The sequence below is a fragment of the Melozone crissalis genome, unplaced genomic scaffold (assembly GCF_028551555.1).
Source record: "Melozone crissalis strain CALT ecotype California unplaced genomic scaffold, PUWL_Pcris_2 ptg000254l_1, whole genome shotgun sequence".
Taxonomy (NCBI): Eukaryota; Metazoa; Chordata; class Aves; order Passeriformes; family Passerellidae; genus Melozone; species Melozone crissalis.
Genome location: NW_026536012.1, coordinates 885,937 through 906,397, shown reverse-complemented (window position 1 = coordinate 906,397; position 20,461 = coordinate 885,937). Strand labels below are relative to the sequence as shown.

At 48.9% G+C, this 20,461-nt stretch overlaps 1 protein-coding gene across 2 annotated transcripts in view; it reads left to right on the top strand.

Annotated features, from left to right (window-relative positions):
• Positions 1–20,461, top strand: part of NEGR1 (neuronal growth regulator 1) — a 159,278-nt gene that overhangs the window by 53,027 nt on the left and 85,790 nt on the right. For both annotated transcript variants that reach the window (XM_054294543.1, XM_054294542.1), the window contains exon 2: positions 17,230–17,462. In XM_054294543.1, coding sequence (XP_054150518.1) covers positions 17,230–17,462 — 233 coding nt within the window. The remainder of the gene's footprint in view (positions 1–17,229; positions 17,463–20,461) is intronic.

Below are 20,461 nucleotides of genomic sequence, written 5' to 3'. Positions count from 1 at the left end.
CCTCCTCTTCTCCTAATCTGGGCTTTAATCCTGGGCCAGGGTTTGATCCTAATGAGATTAGAGCCTGGCAGGGCTGCAGTGTGTAACACCCAGGCAAGTCCTGTAACCATGGTTTCCTTCACGTGCTCTCCTCAGCACGGAGGGATGTGTGTGCAGGAGGCTGCATGGGGCTCTGTCCGTGCTTCCATCTGCAAACCCTGATGGAGACAGGGCCACAGCCCCAAAGCCACAGCCCAGGGCCAGCAGGAGCCCTGGGATGTGTGTGCAGGAGGCTGCATGGGGCTCTGTCCGTGCTTCCATCTGCAAACCCTGATGGAGACAGGGCCACAGCCCCAAAGCCACAGCCCAGGGCCAGCAGGAGCCCTGGGATGTGTGTGCAGGAGGCTGCATGGGGCTCTGTCCGTGCTTCCTTGTGCAATCCCTGCTGGGGACAGAGCCAGAGCCCCAAAGCCACAGCCCAGGGCCAGCAGGAGCCCTGGAGGGGCAGCCTGAGCTGTGTCTGCCCATCCAGACACACCTGGGAGCCTTGGCTGTGCACCTGCAGAGTGTGTGCTCACCGGGCTGGGGCCACCTCTCACACTGCTCTGGGGGGCTCAGGGTCCCTCTCACACAGCCCTGGGGGGCTCAGGGGGGCTCTGGATCCCCTCTTACACAGCTCTGAGTGAGTTGGGAGCCCTGGCCCCCTGAGCTGGCTGGCACAGGGTGCCCAGGTCCCAGCCATGGATCCCTGGCAGTGCCCAAGGCCAGGCGGGACATGGGACAGAGGGAGGTGTCCCTGCCATGGCAGGGTGGCACTGGCTGGGATTTGGGGGATTTGTGGGATGTGCTGTGGGGGTTCCCAGAGCTGCCTGGGGCTCCCTGAATGCCAGGGGCTGGAAGGGGCACTGGGGATGGGCAGGGCAGGCAGGGCAGGGAGCCCTGGCATGGGGAGTGCTGGATCTGGGCGTTCCCCCGGGGCAGCCCCTCGAGGGGCTGAGGGACACAGGGGACACCTTGGGGGTCACCATGGGCTGGGGGTCTGTGCAGGGCCCCACCACCCCTGAGGGTGCCTCCATGATTCTTCCTAATCCAATCAAGTTATTTGCATAACTACCCAATTTCCAGTGTTCTATTTGCATTAGAATACGGGAATAAATATGCAGAAATAAAAGTTATGTTCAAAGAAAATGAAGGCAGCAACGATCCCTTCCCAGCGTTCCAAAGCAATTAAAAAGTTAGACACATGTATGGCTGCTTTTCCATACAAGAACTGTCTGAAAGACCTTCAAAATCTATTTAAATTCTGGCTTGTGTATTATATTAGTTCATTATAAAGCCTTTTAGTTAATTCACTTTATCCTTAAAGGCTTAAAATTCTAATTAAATTTTATATCATACCCCACATTCATTAATATATTCCTTTAAAAGCGTTTATAATTCATTGTCTTTATCACTTTTACAATTAAAATCGTTACTCTAGTTTGGATCTCAGGAACAGGCAGCAGCTGCCTCTGCAAGCAGTGCTGAAAAGGCACAGAGGAGCTCATCTGAACTTTTGTGTTTGCTCCCTGTGTGCCAGTGCTGCCTGCAGGGGTGGCACTGACCCACCAGGGGTCTGTCCCTTCCTGCAGGGACATGTCACACACATCTTTTATGGAAAATCCTTTCCTTAGGGTTTCTCCTCCTGAGAGGCTGAGAGGCCTCAGGAACAAAATGCAAGCAATGGTTATCTGCTGCTGTGGAATGCAACAGGTGCATCTGGGATTGGTCTCATGTGGTTGTTTGTAATTCATGGCCAATCACAGTCAGCTGGCTCGGACCGAGAGCTGAGACACAAACCTTTGTTACCATTCCTTCCTATTCTATTCTTAGCTAGCCTTCTGATGAAATCCTTTCTTCTATTCTTTTAGTATAGTTTTGATATAATATATACCATAAAATAATAAATCAGCCTTCTGGAACATGGAGTCAGATCGTCGTCTCTTCCGTCACCGAAGAACCCCTGTGAACACCATCACAGGGACACCCCTGCCCTGCCAGTGCTGCCATTCCCAAAGCCATGGGGCACTGGCAGCAGGCAGCTGATGGATGTTCCAGGGAAACAGATGATTGAGAGGATTATTCTGCAAACCTGCTCTTTGCCTGACCATTCTGCAGTGGGTGCACTCACAGGGAGCTCTGCCCTGTCTGGTTATGGCTCCACAGCTGCTCAGGCCCTGGCCAGGACTCCATTTGCATTATTAATGTGTTTTTAACAAATGATCTATAAGGAGCAAGCTGTGACTATCGAGCACAATTACCACTCAAATGAGAGTTTTAATATTGCAGCATCTGCTGCTCTTGCCAGTGGCCAGCTCACAGCCTCCCAGCAAGGCGGATCTGTGCAGCCACCAGGGTTCCTGAGCTGGGAACTCTGGGGCAAAGCGAGGAAGGATGTGCAAGTCTTTTGTTGGGTAGAGAAACAAATCCCAGATTAACTGGGTAAATTTAAATGCAGAAGGTTCTGGGCCAGCTGAAAATATTCTGGGTTTAACTGTGGAATTCAGAAGCACAGCCAAGGCTGGGACATTTGTGTCCCTGTCCTGCAGGGATGAGAGGGAACAGGGATTTGCCATCCACAGCCTCCAGGCTCTACCAGGAGCCTCTCCCAGCTGGGTTCCTCATCCTCATCCTCATCCTCCCATTTCCCACAGGAGCTGGGTTCCTCACTCACACTTCTCTGAGCCACCAGAGCTTCAAAGCTGTTTTCTTCCGCAGATCTATCGAGGCAACGCTTTCAGTGCTTGCTCCAGAATCTGGTTTCCCAGAACCCCAGAACCCCAGAGTGGGTTGGACTGGAAGGGACCCCAAATCCCACCCAGTGCCACCCCTGCCATGGCAGTGCCACCTTCCCCTGTCCCAGGTGCTCCCAGCCCCAGTGTCCAGGGACACTGCCAGGGATGCAGGGGCAGCCCCAGCTTCCCTGGGCACCCTGTTTGTAATTATATCAATAATCATAACTGCAATTCCTAGACTGGAGCTGAAGGGACCACCCTGAGCCCACCTGGAATCTCCTCCTGTCAGGGTAAGGATGCAGGTGCTGGCCCCACCTTCCCTCTCAGCCTGCAATGAGTCACTGCAGAGCCCAGGGCTGTGTTTTTACCCTTCATTTTCTCCCAGATTTTGTTTGGGTTTGTTGTAGGTTTTAGCTGTCATCAACCCCTCAGTTGTATAACCCTTTTCCCAGGCTTTTTTGTTATTTTCTCCTTTGCTGCATTAGGATGCAATTATGTACTTCAGCTAATTGCCAGTTACTTAGTGTCAAAATGCATAATGTGTCTGAAATGTCCTCGCCTTCCCTGTCAGGATCCTGTGCAGAGCAGGAACAAATACAAGCTATTACTCTTGTCAAGAATTTACCTGAAAATGCTTTTTTTTCCTGCTCCATCACATTTTTGGGTGCAGCGTTGTGATTGCAGGCATTTAAAATGTATCAACTTTCTATTTACAAATGATTAGTTCTTGAGGCAGTTTTCGTGCAGGACTTATTTACTCAGAATTATAAATTCACATTTGGTTTGGCACGGGCTTGGGGCTGATAAATCTGGAAACGTTTTTACAGACTAATGTAACTGGACAGCAGCAAGTGCCAGAAAGCATTAGGAAAATGGAAATCTGCTTCACAGCTGAATTTACCCTCTTAGAGACACCGAATGCATTTGAATATTTTATCTCAGATATGTGTGAGGTGGTTGGGAAAAGGTTTAAATTTTAAAAATGGCATAATTAATGGCAGAGCTAATAATGGCACACCTGGCTGAGGCGTGTTTGCTGCTATAAAAGGAGCTTTTTCTGTTCACATTGGCAGACTGCCGGGTTTCTCTTTCAGAGCTCTTAAGTCACATCACTTTTGGCACATGAGAATTATTTTTAAAAGAAAATTAGAAAGATCCAGAGTCAACGTGCAGGCAAGGGAACACTGGAGGAGGGGGCTTGGGGCAGTGTGAGCCTCAGAGAGGCAGTGGGGCTCCACCAGGCAGGTTTTGGTGTCTTTTCTGGAGAAGAAACAGTCCCCCAGTGAAAATAATCTGTTTACTTCTGTGGCTTAAAGAAAAGTTACTGGAAATCTCCAGAATCTGGCATTGCACAGCTTTTTGCATCTGAGCTGCCAGGTCATGAAAAGTTTAACGAGCAGCTTACCTAAACCCATGAACCAAAGGAAAAGCACAGGGGTAGGGATTGTGCCCCAACCCTCCCTCACTCAGCTGTGCAGCATTCGCTGATCTGGGTGGTGTCTGTGTGAGGAAACAATCACAAATTGTATAGGCAAACCTATGGCTCCGTGCTGGAGCTGCTGTGGAAAGGGATCATTCATTGAAATGCTGAGAGGAGCCGTCCCTCGGGAGATTCTGGGGCTCCATGGCCAGGGGAGTGAGGGCAGCCAGGCAGTAAATCACACACCACGCCGAGTTCTTCCTGCCGTGGCATTTGCAACCCCACAAAATCACAAACTGTCACCAGGCGAGCCCAGGACAGGCTCTGTGTCAGGGCCAGGAGAGGAGCGGTTAGTGAAAATGTCAGGAAAATTAATGCACAAACAGCAGAGGTTCATGTCCAAAAAGGAGACAGAGGAGTCCTGTAACTTTATTCCAATAAAGGGAGAGGCCATGGGGCATTCCCTGGGATCTGTCAGATTTTTGGAGGATGCAGCCTCCTTTCTATCCCAATTTCCAGCCACATTTCCCTTCTCTCTTTCCCCATTTCTGAGGTACTTGAGAGCTACAGACTTCTCAAATTCCTGATACCAGAGATTTTCCCTCTGATGTAGAACCCTCCTTTTTCATTTTTAATTCTTACAGAATTTAGGGGGTTTTCCCCATTGCTGATGTACTTGAGAGGTTCAGACTCCCCAGAACCCCTGATCCCAAAGATTCCCCTCTAATGTATAACTCTTCCTTTTAATTTTTAATTCTTACTGAATTTAGGGGGTTTTCTTCCCCATTGTTTCTTTCATCTCTCAGTGTCTAATTTCGTATCAGCAAACCTAAAGTTTATTTGTAAAAGCAAATATCTTTTTCAATTCATCAATCAGTGGAACCTTTCCCATTGTTTCTTTTATCTCCCAGTGCTGGTTTCATGTACCAGCAGAGCCACAGATTGTTTGGACAGACAAATCCACCATTCCTCTCAAAAATCAGCCCAAAAGAGAAACCCCCAGAGCCTGCACAAATGGGTAACTCACTGCAGATTGGGATTTTCCCACTGGGTTTGAGCAGAGGGCTGGGAATCACAGGGACAACAGCTCATCCATCCCTTATCCATGTGGGAGAAGGTTAATTGCTGAGAAATGTGCTTTCCTCCCCATTCATATCCTGGGGTTTACAGGGAGAGCCTGGCCTCTGAGCAAATCCCTGATAATTACCAGTGCCACAATATCTGAATGTGAAATTCAACCTTCATCATTTGCTAAATAACTCCAGATTCCTCCACTTGAATCTGCCTTAGGGAAGCTTGAACGAATACAGCTTTTCCCTTAATTTTCCTGAAACATCCTTTTCTTTAAGGGATATGAGCTTCCTGCTCACCCAGGTTACCTCGTGAAAATGAGATGAAAGCACTCCAGGGTGCATTATGCAAATATGATTTGTACAGAGCCATTCCCTTGGGAACCAAGTCCAAAAAGCCTCTGAAGTGACAGAAGCCTCCTCAGCACTTGGCTTTTCCAGCCCTGCCATCACCTGGTGGCTGGATCCTGTCACAGCAGGACCCTCTCAGCTATTTCACTAATTCCCCTGATTAATCTCCACAAAATTTGTTTGCAACTGCAAAACGCTTGCTGCAAACTCAGAGCACTTCAAAATTTGCTAAATATGCACAGGATGTGCCGGCCTGCTCCCTGGGAGCCTCTTCAGCTGGGGTTTGTCACTCTTGGGGCACCTTGGACGGGGAATTCTGTGGGGCTGTGGCAGGAGGCTGCAAGGAGAAGGGCTTGGTGGTGAAAACCAGGAGTTTTTAGGTTGTTAGCTGGCAAGGAGAAAGGGTCTGCTGCCTAAAACCAGGAAGTTTTAGGTCATTAGATGGCAAGGAGAAATGGTTTGGTGGTCAAACCCAGGAATTTTTAGGCTGTTAGCTGGCAAGGAAAAAGGGGTTGGTGCCTGAAACCAGGATTTTTAGGTAGTTAGCTGTCACGGAGGAAGGGTTTGGTGGCTAAAACCAGGAGTTTTTAGGTAGGGCTGCTGGCAAGAAAAAGGGATTTGGTACCTAAAGCCAGGAGTTTTATGTTATTAGCTGGCAAGGAGAAATGGTTTGGTGCCTGAAACCAGGATTTTTAGGTCATTAGCTGGCAAGGAGAAGGGTTTGGTGGCTCAAACCAGGATTTTTATGCCATTATCTGACGTTCCAGAGGGGAATGGTGCCAGCAGGGCCTGCAGAGCTGCAGGGGCCCCCAGGTCCATCAGGGAGTGCCAGGGAGGGATGAGCAGCACAGGGATTTGGGTAAAGGCATGTGGGGAGGACCAGTGCAAAGCTTGACAAGAATTAAGATAAGTGTTCTTAGTGTGGTACTCCTGAATTTGGATCTTAATTATGAATTCTGAGTGTCCGCTAAATGAAAGAAAACCATAGGCAATGGTTAAACACCGTAAAACAGTGCAGAGGTTGGAAAATGGCCTCTCTGATTTCTCCTCTCTGTTTTTCCTCCTTCTCTGTGTTTTCTCCTCTCTGTCTGGTCCTATTCTGTGACATTGGTGCAGTTTTTGCAGAGGAAAGTTTGGGATGTGCTGGTGCTCTCTGAGAACTGGGAAATTGCAGTTGTAATTATTTGTCAAGGGCAGCCAGCGTCTCAGCAATGTGCTGCTCTGTGTTTCGTAGGCTGCAATGGAAATAAATAAACGGGGCTGAGAGCTCAAATGAGTGCCTGCACAGTGGGCAGCAGCACTTCAAATGCTTGGGAGCACGAGGAGGCTGGAACGTGTTCCAGCAGCATATTGAACAACGGGAACCTCATCTGGAGCCTCGCAGCCAATGCTGTTTGCCTCCCCTCGGCCCTAATTAAGATTGACAAGGTTATCCAGAGCAGGAGAACAAATATTACAGGAATTGGAGATGTGTTGACACACGACTAAAGAACTACATGAAATTAAATTTCCAGACAGGAAATATGAGCGCAATTAAGACAAGGCTACTTGAGGAAATGCAGGGAATATTCGTGCAGGATTTCTCGGGCTTTGAGCTCTTGGGCTGATTTTGTGCCATTTTCACAGAATCCTGGAATGGTTTGGGTTGGAATGGACCTCAAAGCCACCCATTCCCACCCCTGCCGTGGCAGGGACACCTCCCACTGTCCCAGGTGCTCCCAGTGTCCAGCCTGGCCTTGGGCACTGCCAGGGATCCAGGGGCAGCCACAGCTGCTCTGGGAATTCCATCCCAGCCCTTCCCCACCCTCCCAGGGAACAGTTCCCAATTCCCAGTATCCCATCCATCCCTGCCCTGGCAGTGGGATCCATCCCCTCTTGTCCCCTGTGAACAGATTCTTTCCATCTGTCCTGTAGCTCCTTCAGGTCCTGGAAGGCCACAGTTGGGTCACCCTGGAGTTTCTCTTCTCCAGTTGTTGGAGGAAAGTCTTTAACACTTATTCTGGCATAAAAGTAAAATACCAGGACTGGCACAGGGTGCCCAGAGCAGCTGTGGCTGCCCCTGGAGCCCTGGCAGTGCCCAAGGCCACGATGGACATTGGGACACCCTGGGACAGTGGGAGGTGTCCCTGCCATGAGAATGGAATGAGCTTTAAGGTCCTTTTCAACCCAAACTATTCCATGATTTAACCTAAAACAAAAGTTTGCAGCTGTTTGGTGTAAATGTGATTTTTCATGTGTGTTTTGTTTGACGTAAATAAATATGAATTTGTCGTGTGTTTTCCAGTGTGGTTTCAGGGCATGGTTCCCACCTGTTAACACACCCAGCATCCTTCCACACCTCACACAGAGATTATCAATAATCAGCGATCGATACAGTTTACAAAAGTCTGTTCTGAAGGGAAATTGCTGCATTTCAAAGAATGTGATTCTATCTTCCCCTCTCTTCTCCAAGCAAAATGAACAGCCAACTTACTTTGAACACGAATAAGGAGACGGGGCATGCTTTCTTCAAAGGGGTAACATAAAGAGAAAAGAGAATTCCCACTGGTTGCTGCTATTAAAAAGCTGTTTATAGGTGAAGTGCTCAAGCAAAGGGCTCCAGAGCAGCCCCCTGGTGCACGGGGTTGGGCAAACATTGTCAGTGCCCGAGGCAGTGCAGGAGGGGGAACGGCCTGGGAAGGGACTCCGGGCACCAAGGGCTTTCCCAGGAGTGATGAAACCTGTGACACACAGACTGAGGCACTTTGGGCAGGCAGAGAGGGGGCTTGGTGATCGCTGATTGCTTAGCAGCTCAGTGTGTGAGTACTCAGTGTTTAGGGGCTCAATCTTTGTGTGCTCAATGTTTGTTTCAGTGCTCAATGTTTGCATGCTCAATGTTTGTGTGCTCAATATTTAAGTGCTCAAGGATTGTTTACGTGCTCAAGGACTTTTTATGTGCTCAATATTTAGGTGTTCAGTGTTTAGGTGCTCAATGTGTGCTTAATGTTTGTTTGTGTGCTCAATGATTGTTTAGGTGCTCAAGGATTTTTTATGTGCTCAATATCTAGGTGTTCAGTGTTTAGGTGCTCAACTTTTGCGTGCTTAATGTTTGTTTAAGGGCTCAATAATTGTTTAGGTGCTCAAGGATTATTTAAGTGCTCAATATTTAGGTGCTCAATATTTAAGTGCTCAATGTTTGTTTAGGTGTTCTATGTTTAAGTGCTGAATGTTTGGGTGCTCATTGATTGTTTTAGTGCTCAATGATTGTTTAAGGGGTCAATGATTGTTTAAGTGCTTTATGTTTAAGTGCTCCATATGCAAGTGCCCAGTGTTTGTGTAGGTGCTCAATGTTTGGGTGCTCACTGGGTGTTCAACATTGTTTAAGTGCTCAGTGTTTGTTTAAGTGCTCAATGATTTTTTAGGTGCTCAGAGTTTAAGTGCTCAGTGTTAGTTTGGGTCAATGATTGTTCAGGTGCTCAATAATTGTTTAAGAGCTCAGTGTTTCAGTGTTCAATGTTTGTTTGGGTGCTCAGTGTTTGTTTGGGTGCTCAGTGTTGGGTGTTCAATGATTGTTAAAGAGCTCCATGTTTGCTTAGGTGCTCAGGGATTTTTTAAGTGCCCAATGTTTGTTTAGGTGCTCAGCGTTTGTTTGGGTGTTCAGTGTTTAAGTGCCCAATGTTAGTTTGGGTGTTCAAGGATTGTTTAAGTGCTCAATGTTCAAGTGCTGTAGTGTTTGTTTGGGTGTTCAAGAATTGTTTAAGAGGCCAGTGTTTGTTTGGGTGGTCAGTCAGGACTGTTCCTTTAGAAAGGCACCTGGTGAAGGTTTCTTTGGGTAGTCCAGGAATGTTAGTTTGTGTTTGTTTGGGTTGTCCAGGGATGTCTGTTTGGGTTGTGCACTCAGTCTTTGTTTGGGTTGCGGGTGGAATGTTGCCTGGGAAGGTCGTTCCTCCTCCCCTGAGCGCAGCCCCCAGACCCCTGTGCTGGCATTGCCGTTTGTCTCAGGCAGCACTGGGGGTGTTCAATATCAGTCAGAGGGAACTGAAACTCCCCATTTGGGTCCCCCCTCCTCGAAAGGCTGGGCCGGGTGACTCTCGAGGGGTGTGAGGGGCTCAGGACAGTGCTGGGACACAGAGGCGCCCACGGCTGAGCCCTGGCCCTGCCTGGTGGGCAGGGAGAGCTCGGTGAGCTGCTCCCCTCCATGGGACCCCTCCCCATCCATCCCGGGACCCCTCCCCATCCATCCCCAGGACCCCTCCCCATCCATCCCAGGACCCCTCCCCATCCATCCCTGAGACCCCTCCCCATCCATCCCAGGACCCCTCCCCATCCATCCCTGAGACCCCTCCCCATCCATCCTGGGACCCCTCCCCATCCATGCCCAGAACCCCTCTCCATCCATTCCCAGGCCCCCTCTCCACCCAGCCCAGGACCCCTCCCCAGTGCTGCCCTGCCGGGCTGGTCCAGGGGGGCTCCTTCCCTCCTTCCCACCAGGATCTGCCCCCCAGGAGCTGCTCAATAGTGTTGTTATTAATGCATTAGTCTGGAGCAGGCAGCTGGGAGGTTCATCCAAAAATCTGACTGTTGCTGGCAAACACAGCCCCAGCCATCTGTGCCAAGGCCCTGTGTTTACATCATCCGTCCACAACCAGTTCCTGCTCTTGTAAATCAAGAGATCATTGTGATTCTCCTGAAAGATTCATTGTGGCGAGAGACTGCAGCACAATTAAATTTGCCTTCTTTTATTATTTATCACTAATATTCCAACCAGTGGCATATCAACAAAGTAAATGTTCCCAGAGATAAGCCCAGATGAAATCATGGATCAGCCCTGGTGGAAGGGAGACAAATGGAGTCATTTAGTCATCAGTTTGGGCAGGAATTCTATTTCATGGGAGCCTTTGGTGTTTGGAAATTTTGTTTTCATTCCGCCGGGGGCTGGAGATCGCTTCTGAAATATTCTGGCAAAAATGGAATTGCGAAAGTGCCAGCAGCACTGTGTGACAGATTGTTATCTAGTGACCCGCTGGGGGGACACTCGTGGGGAACGTGCTCTGCCTGCCAGAGAGCAGGGATGTGCCATGGATCACCTGCCTGTGGAGCCGAGCCAGCCTGGGCCTGGGGGCAGGAGCTGCTCCTGCCCTGCCTGGGGCTGATTTCCATGGGCTGGAGGGGCAGCACGGGGGTCTCACAGCTCATATTGCTGGGGAGAGGCTGCTGCCTGTACAGAGAGGTGGGCTTTGTACACACCAACGCCTCACACAGCTCCAGAACCTCTCATTCCGCCCCTGCTCTGAACCTCTCCCTACTCCTGGGGGTGTGTGATGGTGTTCACAGGGGGTTTTGAATGAGGGAAGAGACAAGGATCTGACTCCATGGTTCAGAAGGCTGATTTATTATTTTATGATATATATTACATTAAAACTATACTAAAAGAATAGAAGAAAAAGTTCTCATCAGAAGGCTGGCTAAGAATAGAAAAGAATGAATAACAAAGGTTTGTGGCTTGGACAGAGAGTCCGAGCCAGCTGACTGTGATTGGCCATTAATTAGAAACAACCACATGAGACCAATCCCAGATGCACCTGTTGCATTCCACAGCAGCAGATAACCATTGTTTGCATTTTGTTCCCGAGGCCTCCCAGCTTCTCAGGAGGAGAAACCCTAAGGAAAGGATTTTCCATAAAAGTTGTCTGTGACAGGGGTGATTTCCATGGGCTGGAGGGGCAGCACGGGGGTCCCATCACATCCTCTGGGAGCGGTGACACAGCAGCACCCCTGAATGGAAGTGTTTGGGTGGGACTGGCACTCCTCTGGGCTGTTCTCAGCCAGCTTTGGAGGTCTCTGCACCAGGAGCTGCTTGGTCAGACGTGTGGTACCTCTGGGGCTGGTTATTTATTTATAAACCTGCTGTCTCTGCTATAAAAAGCTTTGCAATAGCCCAGTAATAAATGCATTCATCACCGCATCTGCCGTAATCACTGCAGCTCCTGAGCTGCTATTTGGCTCTCATTAGCTGCAACTCCCATTCACCTATAATTTTGGAGAACACACAATTATGTGTTATCACTCCTTCAAGTGATTACTACACTGGATGTTTTTAAGATAATGGCGTGGAACACGCCGTGATGAATTGCACCTCTCCAGGTAGCTTTGTTTCTGTCATTAACTCTATTATTTTATTTAAACCAGCCCGGAGGAGCTGTGGGGCAGGGCTGCCATCACCTGCTCGGGGAAGGGCCCCAGGTCAAGGCTGATCCGATAAAGGACACGGCCCAGCACACAATTATCTCCCTGCTGCCTGTCCTCCCCACTCTCACTGCAGATATTATTATGAGGAGACTGAAAACCCAACCTGTTTGCTAAAACCCCTCAGCAACACGCTGGGATATTGGAAATTTGGGAAGCAACAGGAAATGTTTTCTCTTTCTCCAGACTTTTGCCTTGCTTTGGTCTCAGAGCTTATTCTTGCTCTTTTTTTCCCTTTAATTTTGTTTCAATGTTGTGTGGTAAAAAAGAGTCAGGAAAACCTCTGACATTGGTGGTCTTATAAAATAAACATACTCAACTCCCAAATTTACCAAGACCCTTTCCCTGAGGAAAAGTGCAAAACCAAAAGGCAAAGCCAGGTCATGAATTGTTTCCTTACCTCTCTGCATTGGTAATGCCTTCTTTGTAATCTCTGCAAGTCAGTGTTTCTCTATCATAAATCTCCAGGAATTAATAAATATCAAAAGCAACAGCCAGCCCTTTTTTAATATTTCAAATAATGTGATGAATTTGGGAGTTACTCTCTGAAGCTGGAACCAGGGCTCTCACACCTACAGTGGTGTGGGATATTGTTTCTGCGCCTTCAAACAGAAAACAATGTGGGCTCCCATGAAGGAAGTGATTAATGACTGAAAATCCTGAGCTTTACACTGCAGTGTTTGGTCCATTTTAGTATGAAAAATACATCTGTGAAAGGGAGGGGGGAAATAATTTTGTATAGTTAAAACCAAATGAATTTATTGCAGTCGTGGCAGCAGCGTTTTCTCGGTCCTTGCCGTGGGGAAAAATCCAATTTCTGGTGGCAGGAGGGAAACTCCCACTAAGGGCATGGCCGGGGTGCTGTGCCAGGAACCCCTGGGAATGTGGGAACCCCTGGGAATGTGGAAAGCCCAGGAAAATGGGATTTCTCCCATTGGATGGACTGGCAGGTGCTGAGGGTGGAGGCACAGAGATTAAAGGGCACACGGCATCGGCTGTAGGGAAATTGCACTCCCAATCCTGCAGAGGAGCAAACACTTTGCTCTTAGTTACTAATATTGGGCTGGTTCTCTGCTGGGAGAGGCTCAGATGGAGGGGTTAATCCCTGGTTATCTGCAGACAGATTTCCTGCTGGGGCATCCCAAGGCAGATGGGATTATGAGCCAGCCCAGCAGCTGCCCAGTGTCCCTATGTTGGTGTCCCCTGTCCCACCCATGGCAATCTGAGGTCCCTGGCCAGTGAGCAACCCCTGGGGGCTCTGGGAGCAGTGCTGCAGGAGCAGGAGGGGTTAATGATGCTATAATTACTCAGGAGCAGAATTACGGGCTTGGAGCTACAGCTAATGTGAGAAAGTAAATTCTGAATGCAGAAGAAAAAGGATCAATAAAGTAAATAAATTTAAACTGAAGGGAGGTAGGGTTAGACTGGAGATTAGGGACAAATCCTTCCCTGGCAGGGTGGGCAGCCCTGGCACAGGTGCCCAGAGCAGCCCTGGATCCCTGGCAGTGCCCAAGGGCAGGCTGGACAATGGGACAGCGGGAGTGTCCCTGCCATGGCAGGGTGGGAATGGATGGGGTTTATTTGAGGTCCATTCCAATCCAAACCATTGCAGAAATCGGAGATTTTTCTCCTCCCAAGCACTGCCCAACGCCTTCCATCTGCAGCCCAGGCCCCTTGGACACAGGATGTCTTCCATTCCTGGGGTTTCTGGAGCAGGACCAGGCTGGGGAGCATTCCAGGCAATTCCAGGCAATTCCAGGCAATTCCAGGCAATTCCAAGAAATTCTAGGTAATTCCAGGCAATTCCAGGCCATTCCTGTCCTTCAGGGCAGCCAGGTGGGATCCCAGCCCGTGGATGCTCCTGGAGCAGAGCCCCTGTGCAGTTTTAATTAAGCAAGTGCAAGAGCTGTTTTTCACAAAGATTAATGGATCTCTGTTTTAATTATGGTGGAATAATAGACTAGAGAGCTGGGAAAGTGGGAGGCATTAAAAAAAAGAGGATTAAAAACTTGAGGGAAGCTGGGTGAGACTGTATTTTTCCGTACTTACAAATTACAGAAGATCATCCCCATTAATAATGATTGGAAAAATAATAAAGTGCCCTCAGCCGTGTATGACAGTTAACATTAAAATCTATTTTTTATGCTTGTTGTGTGGGGAATTTCTGATTACAATCATCAGTTAAAAAAGAAACTGTGCTTCTTTCCAATCTTCCAAATTTAAATACAGAAGAATTCTCTTCTGAGTTCAGCTATGGTTTCATCAATACTTTTCCAAGCCATGGCAAGGTAAAAAGAGCAAAAGTCAATTTTATTTAGTGACTGTTATGCTTACTTTAGTTGTGCTGCAGCGCTATCATTAATTGCTAAAAATAATTGGTTCTATGCATAGATTTTGAAAATTACATTGCAGGAAATGCTGCTGGGATGTACAGGGAGTTTAATAGGAACAGAATTCAGGGAAAGGGAGGAAAAGGAAAAGAGAGGAAAGGGGAAGAGAGGAAAGGCAAAAGCCAGGGAAGACCTCTGATATTTGCAGTTTTTACTGTTGCTCATCCTTTTAATGAATGATTTCCCAGAGATTGCTGTAGGAAGGGTTTTATTGTTATTATTTTTGCTAAAGCTCCTCATGCTCTGCTGGAATCCCTGCCCTGCCCTGGGCAGGAGAAGCACAGTGGCACACAAATTGTATGGGGAAAAACTGCTCTTCTTTGGGAAATTGTAAAGGTTTGGGATGAAAGGAAAAGGAAAAGGAAAAGGAAAAGGAAAAGGAAAAGGAAAAGGAAAAGGAAGGCTTCCCTTTAACAGTAAAACCCCTGGATTTCCCCTGTTTCTGCTCCCCTGCAGAAATGCATGGCAGGCTGTGCTGTTCAGAGCTCAGTGGCAGGAGGTGAGCTCTGTGTCCTGCAGGAGAGCTCTGGGCAGTGACAGGGACTCCAGGCCTGCGAGGGGATTTACAAACAGCCAGGGATTAATTCTGTTAGCTTGGAAAACATTTCTGAGATGAATCATCTGATTGCTGCTTCCGTGGGGTAAATATGCACTTTATCCATCACATCCCACGTGGGTGCTGGGGAAGCACAGGGTATTGGCTGTGCTGGGGCTGCAAACTGTCACAGACAACTGTTATGAAAAATCCTTTCCTTAAGTTAAGAATAGAATGATAACAAAGGTTTGTGGCTCAGCTCTCTGTCCGAGCCAGCTGACTGTGATTGGCCATTAATTAGAAACAACCACATGAGCCCAATCCCAGATGCACCTGTTGCATTCCACAGCAGCAGATAACCATTGCTTGCATTTTGTTCCTGAGGCCTCCCAGCTTCTCAGGAGGAGAAACCCTAAGGAAAGGATTTTCCATAAAAGATGTCTGTGACACCACCCTGAGATCCTGGAGGTCTTTTCCAGCCCCAGTAATTCTGTGAATTCTTTTCTGATTTTTCTTCTTTCCTGGCAAGCCACACAGAGGGCAGGGAGTTGGTGGAGTGGTGGAGCTGGGTTTTTGTGCTGGGAGAGGAGGAGGAGGAGGCTGCTTTTCTCTCCTTGGGGAAGAATTCACAGAGCTGAGGTTTCCCTCCAAGGTTTGGATGTGCGAGTGTGAATAAACAGTGGGAGAGTGAAATTAATGGAGTGGTAAATGCTCACTGAACCACAGGCTACCTGCAGAAATGCTGATTTGTAATTCCTGGAGTCCCAGGGTGGTTTGGGGTGGGAAGGACCCTAAATCTGCTGCCACTGCAGCCCAGCCCCGGGCAGGGACAGCTCCCTGCTCAGCTGTGCTGGATGGACTGCATCCAGCTGCTGCAGAAAGCCTCTGGGAAAGGAACACGTGCTAGAAAAACCTCCCTGAATTGGGGCTTTCTGTGCCTCTCCCACCCCGCTGTTCATTAGAATCGAGTTCAAAACGCTCTCAGGACTTTGAAAGAGGCTCCTTGCCTTCCCTGGATGGGACCAGGCCCTGCACAGCTCCTCCTGCAGGGATGCCAACCTCAAAGTGCCACTTCCCGGTGACATCCCAATTCTCTGCTCTATAAATGGGGATATTTTAGCCCTCAGAACCCTTTCAGATTTAATGTTGAGATCATTAATTAAATGAATGGTTATTCTCTTGCTTTGTTTCTGAACCATTTCAGCCTGATGTTTCCAGTTCCTTATTCCTGAATGGAATGTCATTTTCCACTTAAACAATACTGCCAGATGCTTAAGGCACCAAATCACCATTTTCTCCCTCCAGTTTCTATGGTTGTGCTATTTTAATGTTTCATCAAAGGGATGAGCTCTATTGCATTCTCTTCTTCTCTTAGATTTCCTTCATGTAGAAAGCTCTTTATGAAATAAAAATGTCCCATTAGTCTGTTGCACTTTGTATTATCCTCCTTCCCACCTTCCTCCAGCTTTTAAAACTGTTTCAAAGCCTTAAATTCCAAGGTGGGCATGGGTGGGGGGTGAGTCTAAAATTTGCCTAATTCGTTCTCCACGTTTCCCAAAGAGTTGTTAACTTGTGGAGGGAAATGCAGATTTCCTGGTGCCACAGCATCACTTCCCGATGGCTGCTGGCTCTGCAGCTCCCTGCTCTCAGCCCTGTGCAGCTTCTCCTGGCCCTTATTCCACTGGCTGCTCTGCCTTTTCCCACGTGCTGGCTCTGGGAAATGGAGCACGGTGCTGTTGGGCCAGGCTTAGACATCCTCAAGCCCCAAGGCAGGCTCAGGCTCCTCAACATCTCGTGGAATAAAGCTGCTCATAACTCTCCTCCCTGTCCTGGGACCCCTCACTGCAGCCCCTGAGGGAGAGGGGCTCCTGGGATAATGGGATGGGGTAATGGGGTGGGATAATGGGGTGGGATGGGGTAATGGGGTGGGATAACGGGATGGGGTAATGGGATGGATTAATGGGGTGGGGTAATGGGATGGGGTAATAGGATGGATTAATGGGGTAATGGGATGGGCTGCCAGGTCCCTTCTCACCCAACCCATTGGGGAATTCTGGGGTTCTGTGGCCCCTCTGAAAAGAAGCTGTTTTGGGTTCTCTGGTGTCCAGATCATTTTTCCTGGAGAAGTCTCTTGGTTCCTGAGCTCAGCAGCACAAGGGGCTGTGCCTCAGGAGCGGGGCAGGAATTTTCTGTGCAGCACACGGTGCTGCTGACCCTCAGGGCTGAGGCTGCAGGACAGAGGGCTGGAATAATAACTGAGGCTTTCCTCCCAGTGCTCCAGCAGCAGAGCAGGGCAGGCAGATACCCCTGTGGCTCCTGTGTCTGTAGGCTGGGCTGTGGGGTTTAGGCTGGCTCTGAGCTAACAGCGATCCCCGGTGTGGGGTTTATCCTCTGATAAACCCCAGCTGTGCTCAGCCCCAACGCAGCAGCGAGCGGCACCGGGCAGCTCCCCCAGCCCCGCGCTCAGGGTTTCCCTTCTCCCCAGGTGCTACCTGGAAGATGGAGCCTCCAAGGGGGCCTGGCTGAACCGCTCCAGCATCATCTTCGCAGGCGGCGACAAGTGGTCGGTGGATCCGCGCGTGTCCATTGCCACGGCCAACCGCCGCGAGTACAGCCTGCAGATCCAGGACGTGGACGTGACCGACGACGGCCCCTACACCTGCTCCGTGCAGACCCAGCACACGCCCAGGACCATGCAGGTGCACCTCACCGTGCAAGGTAGGCCGGCACTGCCCTGGCGTTATAGGCTTTGGGGGTTTTTTGTTGGTTTTTTTTGGGTTTAGTTGAGTTTTATTTTCAGAAGGTTAATTAATTACTTTATTATACTATATTATTCTATATTATATTACACTGTATTATATTACATCATATACACTATATTATATTACACGTTACATCTAAACTGAATCTGCCAAGCACTCAGCTCTGCACACAACTGCACAGCATCTCATGACTGTCAGTGACAGTCCCAACACACACACCTGGACCTGACAGGCCAAGGAAACAAAGCACCATCACTCTGGGAAAACAATCTCCACATTGCATTCTACTTTTGCCAAACACAGGCACAGCAAATAAGAATTGTGTTTTCTTTCTCTGAGGTTCAGAGAATGCGAAACCCAGAAATATTCCAGGGAAGAATTGTGCCTTGCTTTTCTCTGTGAAGAGAAATATGGTGACATGGCATGGCAAACTGCAACCCCTTCAGAGTCCCCCTTTCCTTTCCTTTCCTTTCCTTTCCTTTCCTTTCCTTTCCTTTCCTTTCCTTTCCTTTCCTTTCCTTTCCTTTCCTTTCCTTCCCTTCCCTTCCCTTCCCTTCCCTTCCCTTCCCTTCCCTTTCCCTTTCCCCTTCCCTTCCCTGTCAGTTTTCACATGGATTTAATATTTATTGCATTGTTCCAGGGTGAACAATTCTTGGTTTTGATTGTCTTCCTAATAATTAATGCCCCCATGCAAGGGCTAAAAAAACAAGTTGGAAATTAATTGCGTGTATAAAATATATCAACAGGAGCTTAAAATTAATTAGGCTAACTACAAGCATATAGAGAAATAATAACTCAATAGTTAAAAATATGCATAATTATTAAGCAATTGCATTTATATCTTCAGAAATGCAAAGTATAACCTAAGGCTTTAACTTATTAGTCTTTGGTGCAATCATCATTAACATTTTCTTTTGCATTTTTATGAGTAATAAAGCAATGAATATAGAGGAGAAGAATTGAGCTGACAATCCCTATTAATCCATGTGGCACATGGAAATCCCTCAGAAATAACGGGGTGAGCCACCTCTCACACCAATTGTCCTTAGCCACAGGAATCCTGCGGGAATCCTGCGGGAATGTTGGGCTGGAGCTCTGAGCTCAGCGTGTGTGCTTTATTAAAATATCGTGGAGTCATTTCTGTGACCCTGGGGAGTGGCCTCAGGACCCTCAGGCTCGGTTTGGGGCACGTGCAGGGACACAGGGACAGGGACAGAGCAGAGGGAACAGCTCAGGCTGGGCCAGGGCAGCTCGGGGTGGGCACAGCAGGAATTTCCCCATGGAAAGGGGGTCAGGAACTGCCCAGGGAGGCTTGGAGAGCCCATCCCTGCAGGTGGCACCTGGAGGTGGCACTCAGAGCTCTGGCTGGGGACAGGGTGGGGATCAGTGCTCTGGGAGGGCTGATCCTGCATCCCTCAGTGCCTGCCTTTGTGCAGGGACACCCTGACACCCACTTGTGATCCCAGTGGGACCCCGAGGCCACTGCTGGGAGGGACTGGGACGGCCCCTTCTGCTCCAGAGGGCTAAATCCTGGGAGCACACAGGGAGCTGTCAGGGGGGGACACAGGGAGTTATTAGGGGATGACACAGGGAGTTATCCTGGGATCACACAGGGAGTTATCCTGGGATCACACTGGAGTTATCCCAGGATCACACAGGAGTTATCCTGGGATCACACAGGAGTTATCCCAGGATCACACAGGAGTTATCCCAGGATCATACAGGAGTTATCCTGGGATCACACAGGGAGTTATCCTGGGATCACACTGGAGTTATCCCAGGATCACACAGGAGTTATCCTGGGATCACACTGGAGTTATCCCAGGATCACACAGGGAGTTATCCCAGGATCACACAGGAGTTATCCCAGGATCACACAGGGAGTTATCCCGGGATCACACTGGAGTTATCCCGGGATCACACAGGGAGTTATCCTGGGATCACACAATGAGTTATCCCAGGATCACACAGGAGTTATCCTGGGATCACACTGGAGTTATCCTGGGATCACACAGGGAGTTATCCCAGGATCACACAATGAGTTATCCCAGGATCACACAGGGAGTTATCCCGGGATCACACTGGAGTTATCCCGGGATCATACTGGAGTTATCCCAGGATCACACAGGGAGTTATCCCGGGATCACACAGGGAGTTATCCCAGGATCACACAGGGAGTTATCCTGGGATCACACAGGAGTTATCCCGGGATCATACAGGAGTTATCCTGGGATCACACAATGAGTTATCCCAGGATCACACAGGGAGTTATCCCGGGATCACACTGGAGTTATCCTGGGATCACACTGGAGTTATCCCAGGATCATACAGGAGTTATCCCGGGATCACACTGGAGTTATCCCAGGATCACACAGGGAGTTATCCTGGGATCATACAGGAGTTATCCTGGGATCACACAGGAGTTATCCCAGGATCACACAGGAGTTATCCTGGGATCACACAGGAGTTATCCCGGGATCACACTGGAGTTATCCTGGGATCACACAGGAGTTATCCTGGGATCACACAGGAGTTATCCCAGGATCATACAGGAGTTATCCTGGGATCACACTGGAGTTATCCCAGGATCACACAATGAGTTATCCCAGGATCACACAGGAGTTATCCTGGGATCATACAGGAGTTATCCCAGGATCACACTGGAGTTATCCCAGGATCACACAGGGAGTTATCCCGGGATCACACTGGAGTTATCCCGGGATCATACAGGAGTTATCCCGGGATCACACAGGAGTTATCCTGGGAGCACCTTTAGGTTTCCCTGAAAGTTCTTCCCCAGCTGGGTATCTGGAGATTAGGAACAGCCTCAGCTTTGGGCAGAAATGAGTGAGGACAAAGCAAAACTGCTCCCAAATCTAGTTCCAAAGCCAGCACAGCACCTGAAGGACACCAGCAGGTACAGGCTTGGCCAGTGTTACTCACTGCAGTTACTCC